This window comes from Scyliorhinus canicula, chromosome 9 (assembly GCF_902713615.1).
Source record: "Scyliorhinus canicula chromosome 9, sScyCan1.1, whole genome shotgun sequence".
In the NCBI taxonomy this organism is placed as follows: Eukaryota; Metazoa; Chordata; class Chondrichthyes; order Carcharhiniformes; family Scyliorhinidae; genus Scyliorhinus; species Scyliorhinus canicula.
This window is the reverse complement of record NC_052154.1, coordinates 190977132-190996721: the sequence shown is the minus strand read 5'-3', so window position 1 is coordinate 190996721 and position 19590 is coordinate 190977132. Positions and strand designations below refer to the sequence as shown.

At 45.1% G+C, this 19590-nt stretch overlaps 2 protein-coding genes across 7 annotated transcripts in view; both read left to right on the top strand.

Moving 5' to 3' along the window:
- Nucleotides 1-6027, top strand: part of slc6a5 (solute carrier family 6 member 5) — a 57010-nt gene extending 50983 nt beyond the window's left edge. For both annotated transcript variants that reach the window (XM_038808354.1, XM_038808353.1), the window contains 3 exons: nt 612-712; nt 3564-3731; nt 3857-6027. In XM_038808354.1, coding sequence (XP_038664282.1) covers nt 612-712; nt 3564-3731; nt 3857-4012 — 425 coding nt within the window. In that variant the 3' untranslated portion in view covers nt 4013-6027. The remainder of the gene's footprint in view (nt 1-611; nt 713-3563; nt 3732-3856) is intronic.
- Nucleotides 6028-6136: 109 nt separating this feature from the next.
- Nucleotides 6137-19590, top strand: part of LOC119971968 (protein kinase C-binding protein NELL1-like) — a 926238-nt gene continuing 912784 nt past the window's right edge. For 3 of the 5 annotated variants that reach the window (XM_038808349.1, XM_038808352.1, XM_038808350.1), the window contains exons 1-3: nt 6142-6747; nt 12245-12373; nt 15126-15276. In XM_038808349.1, coding sequence (XP_038664277.1) covers nt 6699-6747; nt 12245-12373; nt 15126-15276 — 329 coding nt within the window. In that variant the 5' untranslated portion in view covers nt 6142-6698. Of the gene's footprint in view, nt 6748-12244; nt 12374-15125; nt 15277-19590 lie in introns of all 5 variants that reach the window. The other 2 variants (XM_038808351.1, XM_038808348.1) reach the window with 2 other exon arrangements.

Here is a 19590-nt window from a genome sequence, read left to right as displayed (position 1 = left end):
CTGGAATTAAAAGTCTAATGATGGAACCATTGTCGTAAAAAGCCATCTGGTTCACTAATATCCTTTAGAGAAGGAAATCTGCCATCCTTACCTGGTCTGGCCTGTATGTGGCAATGTGGTTGACTTAACTGCCCCTTCAAGGGGAAATTAGGAATGGGCAATAAATGCTGGCCCAGCCAGCAACACCCGCGCCCATGCACGAATAAAAAAATATATAAATGAATAAACCGCCCTGACAGTTCTTTGTGGCTTGCTTGGGATTACCCAGTGGGGCTGTAGTGATCAAGAGCCACACTATACGGAGCTGGTCCCTGACTGACTCTGGGTTGACTGCAGCTTCACTCAAGTTTTGGTAACTCTTTGAAGCTGCCTCTCTGCAGGAACCCGAACATGGCCGCCCTTTTTGAGCGCTGTTTGTGAGTTGTTTGAATTTAATTTAGGCGAGCCATGTTTCTCTCACTATCACACCCCAATTGTTAGATTATCCCCCCCCCCCCCCAAGTCTTGCAGCATCTCAGAGAGGCGGGGGAAAGTCACAATTGTTAATTCCCTTCATTCCCAGCATTCCGAATCCCGACCGAAGGGTTAATATTGCATTTCTGTACTAACAGGCTTGCAACGATTTTGCGAAGATATCGAGATGATGATTGGATTCCAACCTAGCTATTTCTGGAGAATTTGCTGGGCCTTTGTCACCCCTACGATTCTTACAGTATGTATCACATCTTCTAATACCTTCATGAGCCAAGGTCAATCCCAGACATGGAAATAACTGTGGTTATATTGCACCCTTTGCTGAATAGAAGTCTACATTGTGCGGGGGGAGATGAATTGATGGGCAAAATGACTAAGTTCAACCGAATTTATCTCTCCCCTCTTGGCATTTGCATGACACAATGCTCATGGAACTGTTAATTAATCATAGCAATCAATCCTTTTTATTTTTTTCTATAGCAGACCCAGGCATAGGAACTTAAGAACAGGAGTAGGCCATTCAGCCCATCGAGCCTGATCAGCCATTCAATACAATCATGGCTGATCGGACATTTCAATGCCTCGTAAACCCACCATCCCCATAACCCTTTGCGCTATTATTGATCATAAATCTATCAACCTCTGTTTTGGACACACTCAATGATTAAGCTTCCACTGCCCTCTGGGGCAGAGAATTCAAAAGATGCACAACCCCCCGTGTAAAGAAGTTTCTCCTCCAAGTGGGCGGCACGGTAGCACAGTGGTTAGCACTGTTGCTTCACAGCGCCAGGGTCCCAGGTTCGATTCCCAGCTTGGGTCACTGTCTGTGCAGAGTCTGCATGTTCTCCCCGTGTCTGCGTGGCTTTATTCCGGGTGCTCTGGTTTCCTCCCACAAGTCCTGAAAGACGTGCTGTTAGGTGAATTGGACATTCTGAATTCTCCTCAGTCTACCAGAACAGGAGCCGGAGTGTGACGACTAGGGGATTTTCACAGTAACTTCATTGCAGTGTTAATGTAAGTCTACTTGTGACACTAATAAAGATTATTATTAAATGGCATCTCCCTGGTTCTAGACTCCTCCAGCCCAGGGAAACACTTTACCTGCATCTACCCTGTCTATTCCTTTCAGTATTTTGTAGGTTTCAAATGAGATCCCTTCTCAAACTTGGAAGGGAAACTTCAGGGGTGAAAAGCGTTGGCAAACATATGACCAAAGTCATCTGTTCCTCCCAAATATGCCAAACTTAGGATAAGGAGTGTTGACTCATGTTTTAGTGATGGTGTATGTAACATTCGGAGATGCAGGAAAATCTAATTGTTGTTTTCACTATTTACGGGCCTTCGTCCTCCCCTGAAAAATAGCCAGCTAAAAACTAACAATGTACCAAAATAGGAGACATAAATACTGCCGATTAAATGTGTAAGCAAAGAGGTTTGTTCTAAGGAATGTCCAAAAGAAAGAGGAAGAGAGACAGAGAGATAAAGTCAGTTCTTTTCAGCTGATTACACTCCTGTGAGCCAGGAAGGAATGTTGAAACCATTATATCAATATAGGTTATTGTTGTAAAAATGGTATATCCTTGTTGGCAGGGAATTCCCAAGTTTAGGACCTATATTGACAGAACAATGCGGTACATCATCTAATGTATCTTGAACCATTAGGCCACTTTATCATCAAAAGGCATTCGATTATGTCCTGAATCACAGGAGCGTAAATTAATACGTTAGCAAATCCTGAAGTAGGTATACAATCCTGAGAAAACTGCTATTCAATAAAATGTACATCACAAGAAATATGGTTTACCAATTACACATATCGCACAAGTCATTCAGTATGTATCATTAATCTGAGATTGTCTTCAAGATGTCTTAATAATAGCCTGATATCATTGTAGCTTCTCAGAGAGAGCAATATCCACCTTCAGGATACATATTAAAGATTTAAAAGGAGCGACTTCCAGGAATCACTAATTTACCCTCAAGCTCGACTCCTTGAACACATAATCTTGGCGGATGCTCTAGTGCCGTCCTATGGAAGCAACAGAGGTATCATCTTTCAGAGACCCTACCCATCTCTTAGGTGATCATACAGTATGCTGTTCAAAGAAGGCAAAGTGTGTTACTGCTGGTGTTTATTTCCCAACTAACATCCTTAAAATAATTTATGGATCATTTACCTCATTGCTGATGGTGGGCCTTTGCTGTCTGCAATTTGTTTACATTACCATAGAACCATAGAATTCCTGCAGAGCAGAAGGCCATTCGGCCCATCAGGTGGTCACCGACCCTCTGAAAGGGCACCTCACCCAGGACCACACTCGCCGTATCCCTGTATCCCTGCCTATCCTGCATATATGTTGGACACCTAAGGGACAATTTAGCAGAGCCAATCCACCTAACCGGCACATCCTTGGACTGTGGGAGGAATCGGAGGACCCAGAGGAAACCCACGTAGACACGGGAACTCCAGACAGTCAGTCACCCAAGGCTGGAATCGAACCCCGTTCCCTGGCGCTGTGAGGCATCAGTGCCAACCACTGGGCCACCCTTTACATGTGACCACAATGCATAATTGATTGTGAAGTGCTTTGAGGTGACCTAAAACTGCAAAAGGTCCTAAAAAAAGCAAATTATTTTGTTATTGATGCAAATTGGATGCGCAATGAGTAAGTGAACCACATACATTGCATGAAATACAACAATGATCGCAATAAGCGTTTGGACTCAGTCATACACCTCTATATGCATAATGTAAAACATTGTTGCCTATTGATCCACACTGATTTACCACTAAGTTGTTCTCTGCTGTATTGGATGTTGTCTATAAACAGTGGTATGGTGGAAAAGAATAAGTATATTCTTTCTGTGATAGTAGGATGTTGAAGTAATGAGTTCCATGAAGCTCTCTTGTGAAGGGCAAGAGGATGAGCATAGTGATCTGATGGTCCTTTCCCACTTTTGTTAGATGTTTAGAACCTGGAGATTCTGTTATTGGATGATAGGTAAATAAGTAGATCAACTGGTATAGTTATCGTAGATCACACTTTCTAAATTATAAATGTGCTTATCTATTTCTTTCAATTTTCCAGTTCATCCTTTGCTTCAGCTTTTACCAGTGGGAGCCCCTGACATATGAAAATTACAAATACCCAGCCTGGTCGATGGTGATGGGATGGTTAATGCTGGCCTGCTCTGTCATATGGATCCCTATCATGTTCGTGATTAAGATGCATTTGGCCCCCGGTAGTTTTATAGAGGTACAACGAGTGGATCTGCAACCCGAATGTTGAGCTTCATGAGCATGCATGAATGATTCTGCTGTAATTAAAATTAGGTGGTAATTATTTTGTGTTTGTTCTGAAATTATGTTTTGCATTTTCAGAGGCTTAAGCTGGTGTGTAGCCCTCAGCCTGACTGGGGCCCTTTCTTAACTCAACACCGTGGAGAACGCTACAAGAATATGATAGACCCTCTTGGAACTTCTTCACTTGGGCTCAAACTGCCTCCCAAAGACATGGAATTAGGATCTCAGTTCTAGGATTCCCCACTGCTCTGCATAAACATATGGACTTAACATATTTTCTTATTTGGATATCTCATGTATTTTAGTACAACTCTCACATTCTGATCTCATCTTTGTGAAAATCATTTTCCTTCTCATACTCCCCTGTTATACTGCCCATTCCTTTTTCTTCAGTTTTGACCATTCACCCATACATCCCTCTAATCTGTCCACATTCCCCATTTTCTATTTCTTCCCTTTGTTGTTCTTGCTCACACTCCCCTCTTTCCATCTCCTCCCCCCCCCCCCCCACCCCCTCACCCCACAATACTGGATGTTAATCCATAGTTCCTCCACTCTGATCATCCGTGTCATCTCGCCCTCTGCTTTTTTGTTTGCCTTTTCATTTGGCATTTGCTCCAGTCTTTTTCTCCCATCTCACCTCTTTTTGCCACCTTCCAATTCTAAGTTTTGCCCACCCATGTCACTCGCTCCCCTTCCCTCCCATTCACTAACAAGTGTCTCTCCTACAAAATCTGCCCTGTGATGTGTGCCTACCAGCCGTCTCAACCTGAACACTCTAGTTTCACCCCTCCCACCCTTTCACTTTGTATACTGCTGAAAAAAATGTAACTGTTCAATTCTACTTACTCTATTGCCAAATACTGGAAGAACTTCTAAAAGTAATGCATTGTACAGTCTTGCTATTCAATTTCTTTTCAGTGGAGTTTGAAGTTAATGAGGTCATCCCAGTCTCTGCAACACCAAGACAATGTAGGTTGTTCCTGCCCCCAATAATTGGCCAGACTGTATTTCCTTCATTCTATGATGTAGCCTCTAGGTGTTCATGCTTCTTAAACAAAAAAGTGAGCAGTGTTCATATAGTGAGTAGTAGTGGTGTCACGTCCCTCTAAGTAACTTATGAAAAATGTAGAGATGGTGAGCATAGCGTAGTTTCAACCAAAAAAAAAACTTTCTTAAAAACAGTTTAGTCTGAAATTTACAGTAATTGTCTTCCGGGGATTTTTCGTCAATATTTCTGTCTGTCTGTCTTCGTGTTAAGAGGGTCTCAGGTAAATTTTCCATTCATTTTTTATTTGCTTCCTTTATGGGATGGCTAATCCTTGACATATAAATAATTTCATTCATTTCCATCTAGAGTATAGATGTGACTCAGTGTCGAAACCCACCAAAACCCATTTATGTCTTTGTTTCCCTGGCACCTGCTCTGGAGACATAACTATGTTTCAATCAGAAAGTACATTATGATATTTACCTTTATATATAGATATATATATATATACATATAAATATAAAACATATATAGTCATTTTGCACCTTAATGTTAATTGCAATACTTTTTCCCAGTCCCGCTCTCTTCCTATAAGCCATCTTCAGGCAGTGGGTACTAAAGACAGATTGTGTTTGTGCTGACAAAGCGGAGGTTGTTGGAAGCTGCTGAAGTACTTTTTTTCTTATTAAGTTTACACATTGTCCTTCAACACATCAGGTTGAGCATTGGCCTTATTGATGTGTCCCAGCGTCAGAAATAATAAAAAGGTGTTGTTTGATGAAACGTATGTAGAGTAACCTGTACTTTGCCGTGTGTAGTGAGTGACGTGTATGTAGCATATGTGGTGTCTTCAGGCACTTTAAGTGGACCTATCTTTGGGATAGGTTAATTCCTAATTACTTACGTAATGTCATGTATATTTCTGTGCATTCTATATGGGGTACTACTGCCTATGGATATAGATATGTGCCTCAAATCAGGCCATCAAAATCATCGACTGATCCCACATCCACACAGGCACACACCTAAGTTAATGAGTGCCCCGACACTTCTTCTGGACGATTGTCATCAATCCACATTGTACATGGTTCATTTAAATAGATCTTCATTCTTGAGGCCCTACCTCAGATTTTGTATCTATGTGTATAAATACGATTCAATGCATTATATATTTGCCGAGATGATGTTGGAATTAGAGACGATCCTGCGATGTAACTTTAAGGAAGAAACGAAATAAATGTTGATGTTTTAAATGTCACATGTGGGTGCTCTCTGTGCGGAGGCGGTGTGTTTATTTTGGGAGGGTGGGGTGCACAGGGCTTTGGGGGGGGGGGGGGGGCTACACTTGATGGTGCTGTTCTTCAGGGACACTCCCCTCCTTCCCTCCCTCCCTCCTTCCCTTTCTCCAGCATCCAGCCAGCGCTGTTCATTGAGTGTCTGGGAGGGAGCAGGGGGCTGGGCACAGCTCTATCCACAGCAGTGACTTTTTCAGCTGCTCCATTCTCTCCTCCCCTGCCGATCATGTTTGCCGGTTCCTGGGACTGATCTTTTCCCAGTCTCCCGGTTGCTCGATCCATGCACAGGACTAGCAGCGAGGCGGCGCCGCTCTAACGTGGAATGACTCAAGCCCCCGCCAACTCGGCACATCTTCCGGACCCGACACTGCGGTCTTTCCATCTTCATCGTGGCTGAACATTGATGTGCCAGCGACAAACTTCTACCCCCTCCCACCCACCCGCCACCACCCTGACCTCCATCTCCCACTCCCCTCTCTCCCTCCCTCTCCCTCCCAGCCAGGGTGGACTGGTCCTGGAGGAAGCTGCAGCGCCCAGTGGAGCTGCGGAGCCACAACAGGCTGGGCTGCCATTCAACTTGCCAAACAAAAGTGAAGCGCTGTCACAGGGAAGCCTCTGAAAGCAAACCAAGCAAATGGATTTAATCCCGGTGATTTTAGCTGTCATGGTCTCCGCAGAACCAGGTAAGGCGAGAGAGGAGGAGGAGGAGGGGAGGAATAGCACTGATTTACAGCAGCCAGTCCCACATCACAGAGACCGCTGTCCAGTGTGTGTGTGAATGTCTGTGTGTGAGTGTGAATGTGTGTGTGTGTGTGTGAATGTCTGTGTGAATGTGTCTGTGAGTGTGAATGTGTGTGTGTGAATGTCTGTGTGAATGTCTGTGTGTGAGTGTGAATGTGTGTGTGTGAATGTCTGTGTGAATGTGTGAGTGATTGTGTGTGTGTGTGTATGGATGAGTGTGAATGTGTGTGTGTGTCTGTGAATGTGAGTGAGTGTAAATGCGAAGGGTGTGTTTGCGAATGTGAATGTGTGTGTGTGCTTGTGTGTAAGGGGATATGTGTGTGTATGTGAACGAGTGTGTGAATGAGTGTGAGTTGTGAGTACGAGAGTGAGTATGAAAGTGAGTGTGTGTGGGAGTGCGAGAGTGTGTATGAGTATGAGTGAGAGTGTGTGTGGGTGAATGTGAGAGCGTGAGAGAGCGTCAGTGAGAGTGTGTATGAGTGAGTGTGTGTGAGTGTGTGGGTGAGTGTGAGTGTGTGTGTATGTGGGTGAGTGTGTGTGTAAGAGTGTGTGAGTAAATGTGTGAATGTGTATGAGTGAGTGAATGAGAGGTTATGAGAATGAGTTTGAGTGTGTGTGAAAGTGTGAGTGAGCGAATGTGTGTGTGACAGTATGAGAGTGTATATGTGTGTGTGTGAGTGAGTGAGTGTGATTGTATGTGAGTGAATGTGTATGTGAGTGTGAGAGTGTGTGTGAGTGAATGTGTGTGTGACAGTGAGTGTGAGAGTGTATGTGAGTGAATGTGTATGTGAGTGTGAGAGTGTGTGTGAGTGAATGTGTGTGTGACAGTGTGTGTGTGAGTGTGAGTGAATGTGTGTGACAGTGAGTATGAGAGTGTATGTGAGTGAATGTATATGTGAGTGTGAGAGTGTGTGTGAGTGAATGTGTGTGTGACAGTGAGTGTGAGAGTGTGTGTGAGTGAATGTGTATGTGACAGTGAGTGTGAGAGTGTATGTGAGTGAATGTGAAGTTGCTGTGCTTTGTGAGTTTGTGATAGTATCAGGGACACCTACCCAGGCACAATCTTCCCCAGTGTGGATTTTGGAAGCAGCTTGTTGTCGAGCGCTGTTAGAATGATTTTAAATCAATCCCCCTTCTCTGGTAGAATTAAATGATTTTCCACGGGTCAGTTCGCTCGCTGGCTTAATGGAGCTTGGCTTGATTCTTGGAGAGTGTTTGAAAACAAAGCTGTGTTAACAACGTAACCATAGACTTGTTACCCAGCCCCCTGCTAGCGCTCTCCTCTCCCGAGACCCTGATTATTTGCGAGATTAATTTTTAGCCGGGCGAATCTGAAAGATTGAGAGTGCCCATGTTCTTGCTGAACACAGCGTATCCCTCCAGTGCACTGGAGCCCAAATATCGCTCAAACAACACTCTCTCCCCCGGCCTCGTCAAATTAAAGTTCAGAAACTATTCTGTCCCCATTCAGCATTGATCCGAGTCGATTTCCCGACACAGTTTGAAGTCCCTGGTTAATCTCAATAACTGAAAAAAATAAACACAAACAAAAAAGGAATCAATTTCATCCGAATTTTGTAACCTGTCCTGGTCAGTGAGTTTTCCGTCGGGTGGCTGGTTGTTAAGAGGATTGATTGATTGATTAGCAAGCGACACATGATGTAGCCCTTCCCCCTCAAATACACATGGATGAGCATCAGTTTCATAAATGGGGAAAACATAAAGTGAAGATGACAGCAGAGGGTGTGTGTGTGTGAAGGGTGTGTGTGTGTGAAGGGTGTGTGTGTATTTGTGTGTGTATATGTATATGGAGGGTATGTGCGTGAAGGATGTGTATATGGAGGGTGTGTGTGTGTGGAGGGTGTGCCTGTGTGTGAGAAGGGTGTGAGTGTATAGAGGGTGTGTGGAGGGTGTGTGTGTGTGTGTGGAGGGTGTGTGTGGAGGATCTGTATGTCTGTGTGGAGGGTTTGTGTCTCCATGAAGGGTGTGTGTGTAGAGGGTGTGGGTGTGTATGTGTATGGAGGGTATGTGTATAGAGGGTGTGTGTGTGTGTGTGGAGTGTGCGTGTTCATGAAGGGTGTGTGTGTATGGAGGGTGCATGCATGAAGTGTGTGTGTGTGGAGGATGTGTGTGTGTATGTGTATGGAGGGTGTGTGTGTGTGTGTGGAGTGTGCGTGTTCATGAAGGGTGTGTGTGTATGGAGGGTGCATGCATGAAGTGTGTGTGTGTGGAGGATGTGTGTGTGTATGTGTATGGAGGGTGTGTTTGTGGAGTGTGTGCGTGTTAAGGGTGTGTGTGTATGGAGGGTGTGTGTATGAAGGGTGTGTGTGGAGGATGTGTGTGTATGGAGGGTGTGTGTGTGTGTGTGAAGGGTCTGTGTGTATGGAGGGTGTGTGCATGAAGGGTGTGTGTGTGTATGATGGGTGTGTGTGTGTGTGTGTATTATGGGTGGGTGAGTGTGTGTGAGAAGGGTGTGTGTGGAGGGTGTGTGTGTATGAAGTGTATGTGTGTGGATGGTGTAAATGAAGGGTGTGTGTGTGGAGGGTGTGGGTGTGGAGGGTGTGTGTGTATGGAGGGTGTGTGTTGAGGCTGTGTGTGAAGGGTTTGTGTGGAGGATTTGCGTGTGCATGTGTATGGAGGGTGTGTGTATGGGTGTGTGTATGGAGAGTGTGTTGAGACGGTGCGTGTATGTGTGTGGAGGGTATGTGTGTGTGTTGAGGGTGTGTGTATGTTGAGGGTGTGTGTATGGAGTGTGTGTATGGTGGGTGTGTGTATGGAGGGTGTGTGTATGGGGGGGTGTTTATGGAGAGTGTATGTATGGAGGGTGTGTGTGTTGAGGGTGTGTGTGTTGAAGGTGTGTGTGCATGAAGGGTGTGTGTGTTGGGGGTGCGTGTGTTGAGGGTGTGTGTGTTGAGTGTGTGTGTATGGAGGGTGTGTGTATGGAGGATGTGTGTGTATGGAGGGTGTGTGTTGAGACTGTGTGTGAAGGGTTTGAGTGGAGGATTTGTGTGTGCAGGTGTGTGGAGGGTGTGTGTACGGAGAGTGTGTTGAGGGTGTGTATGTGTGTGTCTAGTCGGTTTGTATGGAGGGTGTGTTTATGGAGAGTGTATGTTGAGGGTTTGTGTATGTGTGTTGTGCGTGTGTGTGCTTGTATGGAGGGTGTGTGTATGTGTGTTGAGGGTGTGTGTGTATGGAGAGTGTGTTGAGGGGGTGAGTGTATGTGTGTGGAAGGTATGTGTGTGTGTTGAGGGTGTGTGTGTGTTGAGGGTGTGTGTGTATTTTGAGGGTGTGTGTATGGAGGGTGTGTGTATGGAGGGTGTATGTATGGAGGGTGTGTGTGTTGAATGTGTGTGTATTGAGTGTGTGTGGGCGCGTGTGTGTATGGAGGGTGTGTGTGTGTGTGTATGGAGGGTGTGTGTATGGAGGGTGTGTGTGTGTGTGTATGGAGGGTGTGTGTATGGAGGATATGGGTGTGTATGGTGGGTGTGTATGGAGAGCGGGTGTGTGTTGAGTGTGTGTATGGAGGGTGTGTATAGAACATACCCTGTATAGAACATACAGTGCAGAAGGAGGCCATTCGGCCCAGCGAGATTGCACCGGCCCACTTAAGCCCTCACTTCACTTTGGGAGAACGTGGAGACTCTGCACAGACAATGACCCAGCGGGGAATCGAACCTGGGGCCCTGGCGCTGTGAAGCCACAGTGCTATCCACTTGTGCTACCGTGCTGCCCAAATGGATGGTGTGTCTATGGAGGGTGTGTGTATGGAGTATGTGTATGGAGGGTGTGTGTATGGGGTATGTCTGTGTCTGGAGGGTGTGAGTATGGTGTGTGTGTGTATGAAGGGTGTGTGTGTATGGAGGGCATGTGTATGGAATGGGTGTGGAGGGTGTGTGTGTATGGAGGGTGTGTGTATGGGTTGTGTGTGTATGGAGGGTGTGTGTATGGAGGGTGTGTGTATGGGGGGTGTGTGTATGGAGAGAGTGTGTGTGGAGGGGCTGTGTATGGAGGGTGTGTGTATGGTGTGCATGGAGGGTGTGTGTATGTGGTCTGTGTGTATGGAGGGTGTGTGTATGGAGGGTGTGTGTATGGAATGGGTGTGGAGTGTGTGTGTATGTGGTGTGTGTGTATGGAGGGTGTGTGTATGGGGTGTGTGTGTGTGGAGGGTATGTGTATGGGGTATGTGTGTATGGAGCCTGTGTGCATGGAGTGTGTGTGGGGTGTGTGTGGAGGGTGTGTGGAGGGTGTGTGTCTGGGGTGTGTGTATGTGTATGTGGGGTGTGTGCGTATGGAGGGTGTGTCTATGGAGTGTGTGTGGAGTGTGTGTGTATGGGGTGTGTGTGTATGGAGGGGGTGTGTATGGAGTGTGTGTGGAGGGTGTGTGTATGTGTGTGTGTGTGTGTATGGTGGGGGTGTGTATGGAGGATCTGTGTATGGAGGGTGTGTGTATGGGGTGTGTGTGTATGGAGGGGGTATGTATGGAGGGTGTGTGTATGGGGTGTGTGTATGGAGGGCGTGTGCATTGAGTGTGTGTGGAGTGTGTGTGTATGGTGTGTGTGTGTATGGAAGGGGTGTGTATGGAGGGTGTGTGTATGGGGTGTGTGTATGGAGGGCGTGTGCATTGAGTGTGTGTGGAGTGTGTGTGTATGGTGTGTGTGTGTATGGAAGGGGTGTGTATGGAGGGTGTGTGTATGGAGTGTGTATGGGGTGTGTGTGGAGTGTGTGCGTATGGAGGTTGTGTGTATTGAGTGTGTGTGGAGTGTGTATGGAGGGGATGTGTTTGGCGTGTGTATGGAGGGGGTGTGTATGGGGTGTGTGTATGGAGGTTGTGTGTATTGAGTGTGTGTGGAGTGTGTATGGAGGGGATGTGTTTGGCGTGTGTATGGAGGGGGTGTGTATGGAGGGGTGTGTATGCAGTATGTATGGGGTGTGTGTATGGAGGGTGTGTGTATTGAGTGTGTGTTGAGGGTGTGTGTGTATGGGGTGTGTGTCTGCGGGGTGTGTGTACGCAGTGTGTGTGGAGGGTGGAGCTGGGTTACAGAGCCGCTGTCTGAGTGGGTGTGTTAGAGGGAGAGAGACACCGTTAACCATTAGCTCCGGGTGGAAGTGGGCGAGTTTGGGGGGAGGGGGACGGGTGGCGTTTAACTGGGAAAGATTGAAGATGATCAAACTTAAGAGGCGGGTGTCCGGGGCCCTCAGCCCGAGTTCCTATCAAACTTCACAATGCCATCTCCTTTGGGAAGCAGCAGCAACAGCTGACTGGTGTGAGGAAGGGATGGTTTGAAGTGATTGGAGAGGTGCAAGGTCTGTTTCAGTGAGTGTATCACAGACTGGGGACTGCTACGATCGGGAGCTGAAATATTTGTGTTTGCTTTCCTGCAATGTTGCAGTGCGGGTGCCTGCTGCCGTCCCTTTGTTAATAGTATTCAATCTCTGCAGTTTTAGGGTTTGGAATGGACCCTAACTTCCAAATTGATGTCACCACAGAGCTGGATCTTGACTATGCAAGGACGGGAGTTGCTCAGGTACCGGGATTATATAATAACAGCAAAGCGTATTTATTCCAAGGTAATTAGGACAGCAAAATCAATCATTTTCCTTCACCTCCTTAGCCTGAAACCACCTTCCATCCAGCCGAGCTCTCTCTCTCTCTCTCTCTCTGTCTCTCAGTCAGTTCCAATAAACCTTCTGCAGTTAGTCTGCTCTTGCGGTGATAGGTGAAGCAGCATTGATACATGTTGGGTGGAAAGTCAAAGGACAGAAATGCAAACACACACACTCACACACAGGCCTATTTCACAAACAAAGAGGGGGTGGAGACATTGACTTCCAAAGCACGTCAGTGGCCACGGATGGGACCTCTGTAATGAATTCTATCAAATTCATCATATTTTATTCATGACTTTTGTCATGTTTCGCTGAAGCGTGCAAAAGACAGAGTTAAAAAAAAAACCTCAGCATCGAGCAAAAAAGTAAAGGATTGCAGCCTGTGTGTGTGATGGAAAGTGTAACCGCATTCACTATAATAATAATAATCTTTATTAGTGTCACAAGTAGGCTTGCTTACACTGCGATGAAGCTACTGTGAAAATCTAGTCGCCACATTCCGGCGCCTGTTTGGGTACACAGAGGGAGAATTCAGAATGTCCAAATTACCTAACAACACATCTTTTGGGACTTGTGGGAGGAGCAGCACGGTAGCATTGTGGATAGCACAATCGCTTCACAGCTCCAGGGTCCCAGGTTCGATTCCGGCTTGGGTCACTGTCTGTGTGGAGTCTGCACATCCTCCCCGTGTGTGCGTGGGTTTCCTCCGGGTGCTCCGGTTTCCTCCCACAGTCCAAAGATGTGCAGGTTAGGTGGATTGGCCATGATAAATTCCCCTTAGTGTCCAAGATTTCCCTTAGTGTTGGGTGGGGTTACTGGGTTATAGGGATAGGGTGGAGGTGTTAACCTTGGGTAGGGTGCTCTTTCCAGGAGCCGGTGCAGACTCGATGGGCCGAATGGCCTCCTTCTGCACTGTAAATTCTATGTAAAAAAAAAAATCGGAGCACCCGGAGGAAACCCACGCAAACCCATGCAGATTCCGCACAGACTGTGACCCGAGCCGGGAATCGAACCCAGGACCCTGGCACTGTGAAGCAACAGTGGTAATCACTGCGCTAATAAGCAAGTTGTTGGACCTGCTATCTTGTGGCTTGGGTTTCTGTGTAATGAACTGATGGGTTGACAGGGAATGGTCTGCTCTGTCACTTGCAGGTGGGAGTGAGCCCCACTGTCTGCCCTGTTTTATTCTTTACCCATTCACAGAGGATCCAGTGAGAGTGGGATGTCGGCAGCACAGATGGCTAGCCTTGTACCATGCATGGCTTCTGATGTTGCAGCATAGTGTAAAATAGGCCGACCCAAGACAAAAGTCAAAATCCCACTGCACAGCAACGGAATCGAGTTTACATTCCTCGCCTGCCCAACCAGGCTCAAGCCTGTAAAAGTTTCCGAAAATATCCGGCGTGGCGCACAGCGGTACAACTGAGGTCGCTGCTCAACTCCAGTTTGCATTGTGTTGAAATTGGTCTTTCCCCTCCCAAAAAAACCCAAAGCTGTAGTTTTTTGTAGAACAACATTTGTAGAATGATACTTAAGTACGTGAGACTGATGTTTTCAAAAGCTGAAACGTAAATGCAGTCTTTAAATTTACAAATAAAACTGTAATACGTGTCCTAACAGGGCTGGAGCTGTACTCAGTTGGGACGACCTTGATATTTATAATCCAGAGTAAACATAACTGCCCTTTGAACCTGATGCCTTCATTTGTTCATATTGATTGATTTCCCAGGGAATATCACCTTTCAACTAATTATAATATTCATCCAGCAGGCTTATAGTAATACAATACATTTTAAGACTGGAATACAAATCCCTTCTTTAATTTATCTGAACAGATCATCAATAATCTAGATTGGATTTATTATTAGCAGTGGACATTAAGTGTGATTGAACTGATGTTAAGGCCGTCTCTCATCTGAAAGGTTGGTCTTTGCCGTCTTCTGTGTTGATTTCACGTCAAAGTTAGCCATGCAAGCACGGAGGGACAACCGAAGAAAGACACTGTTGACATTCCTGATCCCAGGTGCTGAACGTCGAAAATGTAATTGGCAATGTGCTGTAAAAGACATCTCACTCTTCAAGGGATTGAGTTCAGCCCCTTTTCCCATTCATCAACTTCAATTGGCTACCTAGCAAAATGTCGATAGGTCTGAGTTCCCCAGCAACCACTCCACGCTGACACAGTAGAGAATTTGGAGTGTCATCTTTAAGCAAACCAAAAGTTTGCCAAAGGCATTCTTGATTTCGAACTTTAAATGACCCCGGCCCCCCAAAAAATTGACTTGGAACGATGAGTGAACTAATTTGCAAGCTTTAACATGACAACAACACTTTAAGACTGCATTTCCCCAGACAAAAGATATAAATATGTCTCCATTGTATATTGTGGCCTGAATGTTATTGCGAGGATTGATTCATCGATTCATCTCATTCTATGCACCTGTTTTATGGATTTATACGAAGATCTTTGAACTTTATTATTCAAAGTCGAGGTTGTTGAACTGTGCACAATGTATTCAGAAATGCATATTGAGGTTGCTGCTTGGGCAAATACACATGTTAATGCTTTCCAAACATTGGAAAGCCAATACGGGGTGTGAACTTTACTCAAAGGGTTCTGAGGAGATTGACAACGGGGGTATATCAGGGGAATAGTATTGGAAGATCGTGCCATATGGCCACTGTTGTGACTGATTATGCTTGTTTTCCTCAGATGTGAAGAGACAAATACAGGCAGCTCCACACATTGCCGAGAAAGTGATTCAACTGCTTAGAAATAAAAGCGAATTTACAATTGTAGCCACAGTGCAACAAAACAGTTTAACCTCCGGGGTCATCTTGTCCATCCATGAATCTGATCTCAGGTAGAGTAATGTGCAGTGCTCCCTGTGAATGTATGAATAAGTTTCTTATACCAGCAAATCTGCAACCTATTGGTTAACAATACGTGAGCTTGATAAGTCAAATGGTATTCTTCAAATTGGGTGTAGATTTGGGCAGAAATCGGCCGTTGGAAATTTTTGCATGATTTAAGGGCCAACGTAATTTCTATGTTCTGGCTTTAATGGAGCATGCATTTTGATACTTCAATATAATTGACATCATATTTCACCATAAGTTGGGGCGGCACAGTGGCGCAGTGGTTAACATTGCTGTCTTACAGCGCCGAGGACCCGGGCTCGATCCAGGCCCCGGGTCACTGTCCATGTGGAGTTTGCACATTCTCCCCATGTCTGCGTGGGTTTCACCCCCACAGCCCAAAGATGTGCAGGGTAGGTGGATTGGCCACGCTAAATTGCCCCTTAATTTGAAAAACATAATTGGGTACTCTAAATTAAAAAAACAAAATTTAACCATATGTATGGTTTACTGAACACAAAACAATGGGTTGCTTCTGGGGGGTTTGCATGGTGGTAATCCAGTGGAGATTGCATGTGTTGCAGTAAAGTACAATAGTACTGGGGCACAGTGGTTAGCACTGTTGCCTCACAGCGCCAGGGACCCAGGTTCATTTCTGACCTCGGGTGACTGTCTGTCTGGGGGTTGTACATTCTCCCCGTGTGTGCGTGGGTTTCCTCCGGGTTTTCCGGTTTCCTCCCACATTCTAAAGGTGCGCAGGTTAGGTGGATTGGCCATGTTAAATTGCCCTTTAGTGTCCAAAAGGTTAGTTGGGGTTATGGATTTACAGGGATAGGGTGGGGAAGTGGGCGTAGGCAGTGTCCTCTTTCAGTGGGTCGGTGCGGACTTGATGGGCTGAATGGCCTCCTTCTGCACTGCAGGGATTCTACGATTCTATACAGCTCCAGCCATTTATCATTCCCACCCAACTCCTGAGTACTCATTGCCACTAAATGTCTTCCTCAATATTTTTGTAGAATCTTATTTATGGAACTAGAGCATTACAGGGTGCTTTTATGTTCAGCATTTCTGCAGGAGAGTGACGGCCCTGTGCAGTATACCCATATGGCCCCCTTTTCCAAATAGCAGAAAGATCCAAAATAAGGAAGAGGAAAGAATTGTATTTATATAGTGCCTTTTGCAACCTTAGCACACCCCAACGCACTTTATAGCCTTGGTATCTTGAAGACTGTGGCAGTGTAGGAAATTTGACACAGCAAGTTCCCACATACAAACAACATTATGATGAATGATCAAAAATCTGTTTTAGTGACGTTAGTTGGGAGATATATATTAGGTAAATCACCCTTGGTGGCCTTTCACGTCCACTCAAGAGGAAAGATAGGGTACGAAAGAAAAAATGCTGGAAAATCTCAGCAGACCTGGCAGCATCTGTAGGGAGAGAAAAGAGCTACCGTTTCGAGTCTGATGACTCTTTGTCAAAGCTAACAGACAGAGAAAAGTGGGAAACATTTATACTGTGGAGTGAGAATGAAAGATGAGTCATAGCCACAGAAACCCAGGGAAACCGGGTGCTAATGGCCACAGATACCAAGGGGAAAGAGTGTTAATGGTAGTCCCCAGAGAGAACAAAAGGTGTGGAGGACAAACAGCAGAGAAACTAACATCAGAGGGTGAACTGTAGATGTGGGGGGAGGGGAAGGGGGAAGCAAAGAGGAGAAAGGGTAAGGAAAGATGGATAAGATTGGGGGTGAGGAATTAAATATATATTAGGAAAGAAAGAAATGGTAAAAGACAGTGAAAATGAAATGAGATGGAAACAAATGGGTTGAGGTGTGGTAGAGCTAATCATCTGAAGTTGTTGAATTCGTTGTCGAGACCGGAAGGCTGTAGCGTGCCTAACCGGAAGATGAGATGTTGTTATCAGTTTAATACCCGATCCTAAGGATATTACTGCTGATAATGTAACACTCCCTGAGCACGGATATTGCTGATTTGTGACAGATTGCAAGTGAATGTACAGGCGTGCTTGTGTGGGGCATTTTTACATTTCTGCTTCGGCACTCGGTGAACAGCAAGTCTCCACGTGGTGCTTTCCCATTTGTTATTTGCATCAATGATGGATTGGAGGGGAATCCTATTCAATTCAGAGAATCCAGTAAAATGTGACTCCCCAGTTCCATATTGATCGCTGATGTTGGACAATATCTATCGGAGCACATATATCCCTCATTGATTGTGACCTATCAATGTCAACGTGTCTAAGGTTGATGCATGGTTCTGTCCTGACCTGAAGGACTATGGATTGTTTTATAATCATTGTATGATGCCAACTGATGAATAATATACCATTAATTGTTATAACAAAGTAGGCGTAAATGTAGAAGATTGACAGCATTCTGCACTAAAATAAAACTTAACAATTCATGCATGAAAATTAGAACTTCTTAAAGAAACCTGGGAGAATTCACTGTGCATACCTAAATCATGTTTGGTCATTATGGATAGTAATATATTATTCATTTATTTTAAAATTTAGAGTACCCAATTATTTTTTTCCAATTAAGGGGCGAGCATGGCCAATCCACCTAGCCTGCACATCTTTGGGTTGTGGGGGATGAAACCCACCCAAACACGGGGAGAATGTGCAAACTCCACATGGACAGTGACCCAGAGCGAGGTTCGAACCTGGGACCTCGGCGCCGTGAGGCAGCAGGGCTAACCACTGCGCCACCGTGCTGTCCTTGGATAGCAGTATATGAGGCTGGTTCGTCAGAATTCTGCCCTGACGATGTTGTTATATTGTTGGCTATTTGATGGATCAACAAAATGATCTCTCGTGTGTAAATTACTCTTAGTTTCATGCAGTGTTCACTGGATTTGAGACACAAATCCTAGGAGGCTGACTATTAAGACATTGATAAGTCCAAGAAGCACAGGTCTGAACCATGGCTACCAGAAGATCAGACTGTGGTTCAGAGAATTATTGAGAATGTACCCTGTTATGGGTCAGGGTTTAGAAAACACCAAAGTATATCATGGAGTTCACCTGACCTATAAATGTCTATTGATTTTAGTTACGATGAGCACAAGAGCCTGCCCTTCAGGTGTTATTTAACAGAGTTCTTAGGCGCCTTATTCTATGAATTTAGTTAACATCTATATAAACACACACAGTAAGAATTATTATCAACCACAATCATAAAGCCCCCACGCAGCTACAGTCATCTAGGTATAACCCTTAATGAATTCCCCTTAACAGTTCCAATTCAATAACAAGACCTCATAAACGAAAACCCCCTTTTCACCAAAACAGCCGGTAAGTGTAATCATTGGGTTTCTTCCTTAGAATACAGCTTTAAAATTAAAAATAGGGAGACAGGCCAAAATATTTCTCTGTCTGACTCTGCAGCAGCCAAATGGGAAAACGAAAGTAAAAACTCAGAGTCACAAACCAGCTCAAAAACACAAAGCGAAAGTAAAATCTTACAGAGCCACAGCCCAGCTCCAAACCCACAATGACATCACTGAAGCCATGTGATAAGACAAAAAAACTTCTTAAAGGGACACTGCCATGACAGCCCCCAATTTCAGCCTGTACACAAGCTCAATTCTTTTTCAGTTTTGGGTAGAATTTGACCCGGCGTTTTACGGAACAAACCTGTTTCTTCAGAGCGGCATCCCTCCCATTAGCTGATATGTGTCACACTCTGGTAATAATAATAATATAATGATAATATAATTGCTTATTGTCACAAGTAGGCTTCAATGAAGTCACTATGAAAAGCCCCTAGTCGCCACATTCCAACTCAGAGAAGGCTGGCACGGGAATTGAACCCACGCTGCTGCCTTGTTCTGCATTACAAGCCAGCTGTTTAGCCCACTGTGCTAAACCATCCCTTAGTTACTTGTAGGTCACAGCAGCTTTGCATTCCAAGGGACCAAGTTTGGATGCGCAAGAGCAACAAATCCCTCCTGACAGCTGTGATCTCTCAGTCCACTTTCCATGTATTTACATAGAGTTTATCATCATAAACGTTTGATTTGAGTGTACCGTGGCCATTTCAGATGCAAGATTTTGTTCAACCGGTGTCTAACTGAGAAATGCGATAGATATTATTTAGTGTATTGAATCTACAGATGACAAGGTAGTTGCCCTTGTGTTCTAAAACACAATGGATTTTCTTTGCCACGTTAGGGAGATAATTGTCTTTGAGGTAGAAATTTTGGGCGTGAGCTCAACCTCACTCACATGCCGAGATTCGATTGGCAATCCATTTCACACCTTGCCCAAAAATAAATTAGAGAGGTGTTTAAAA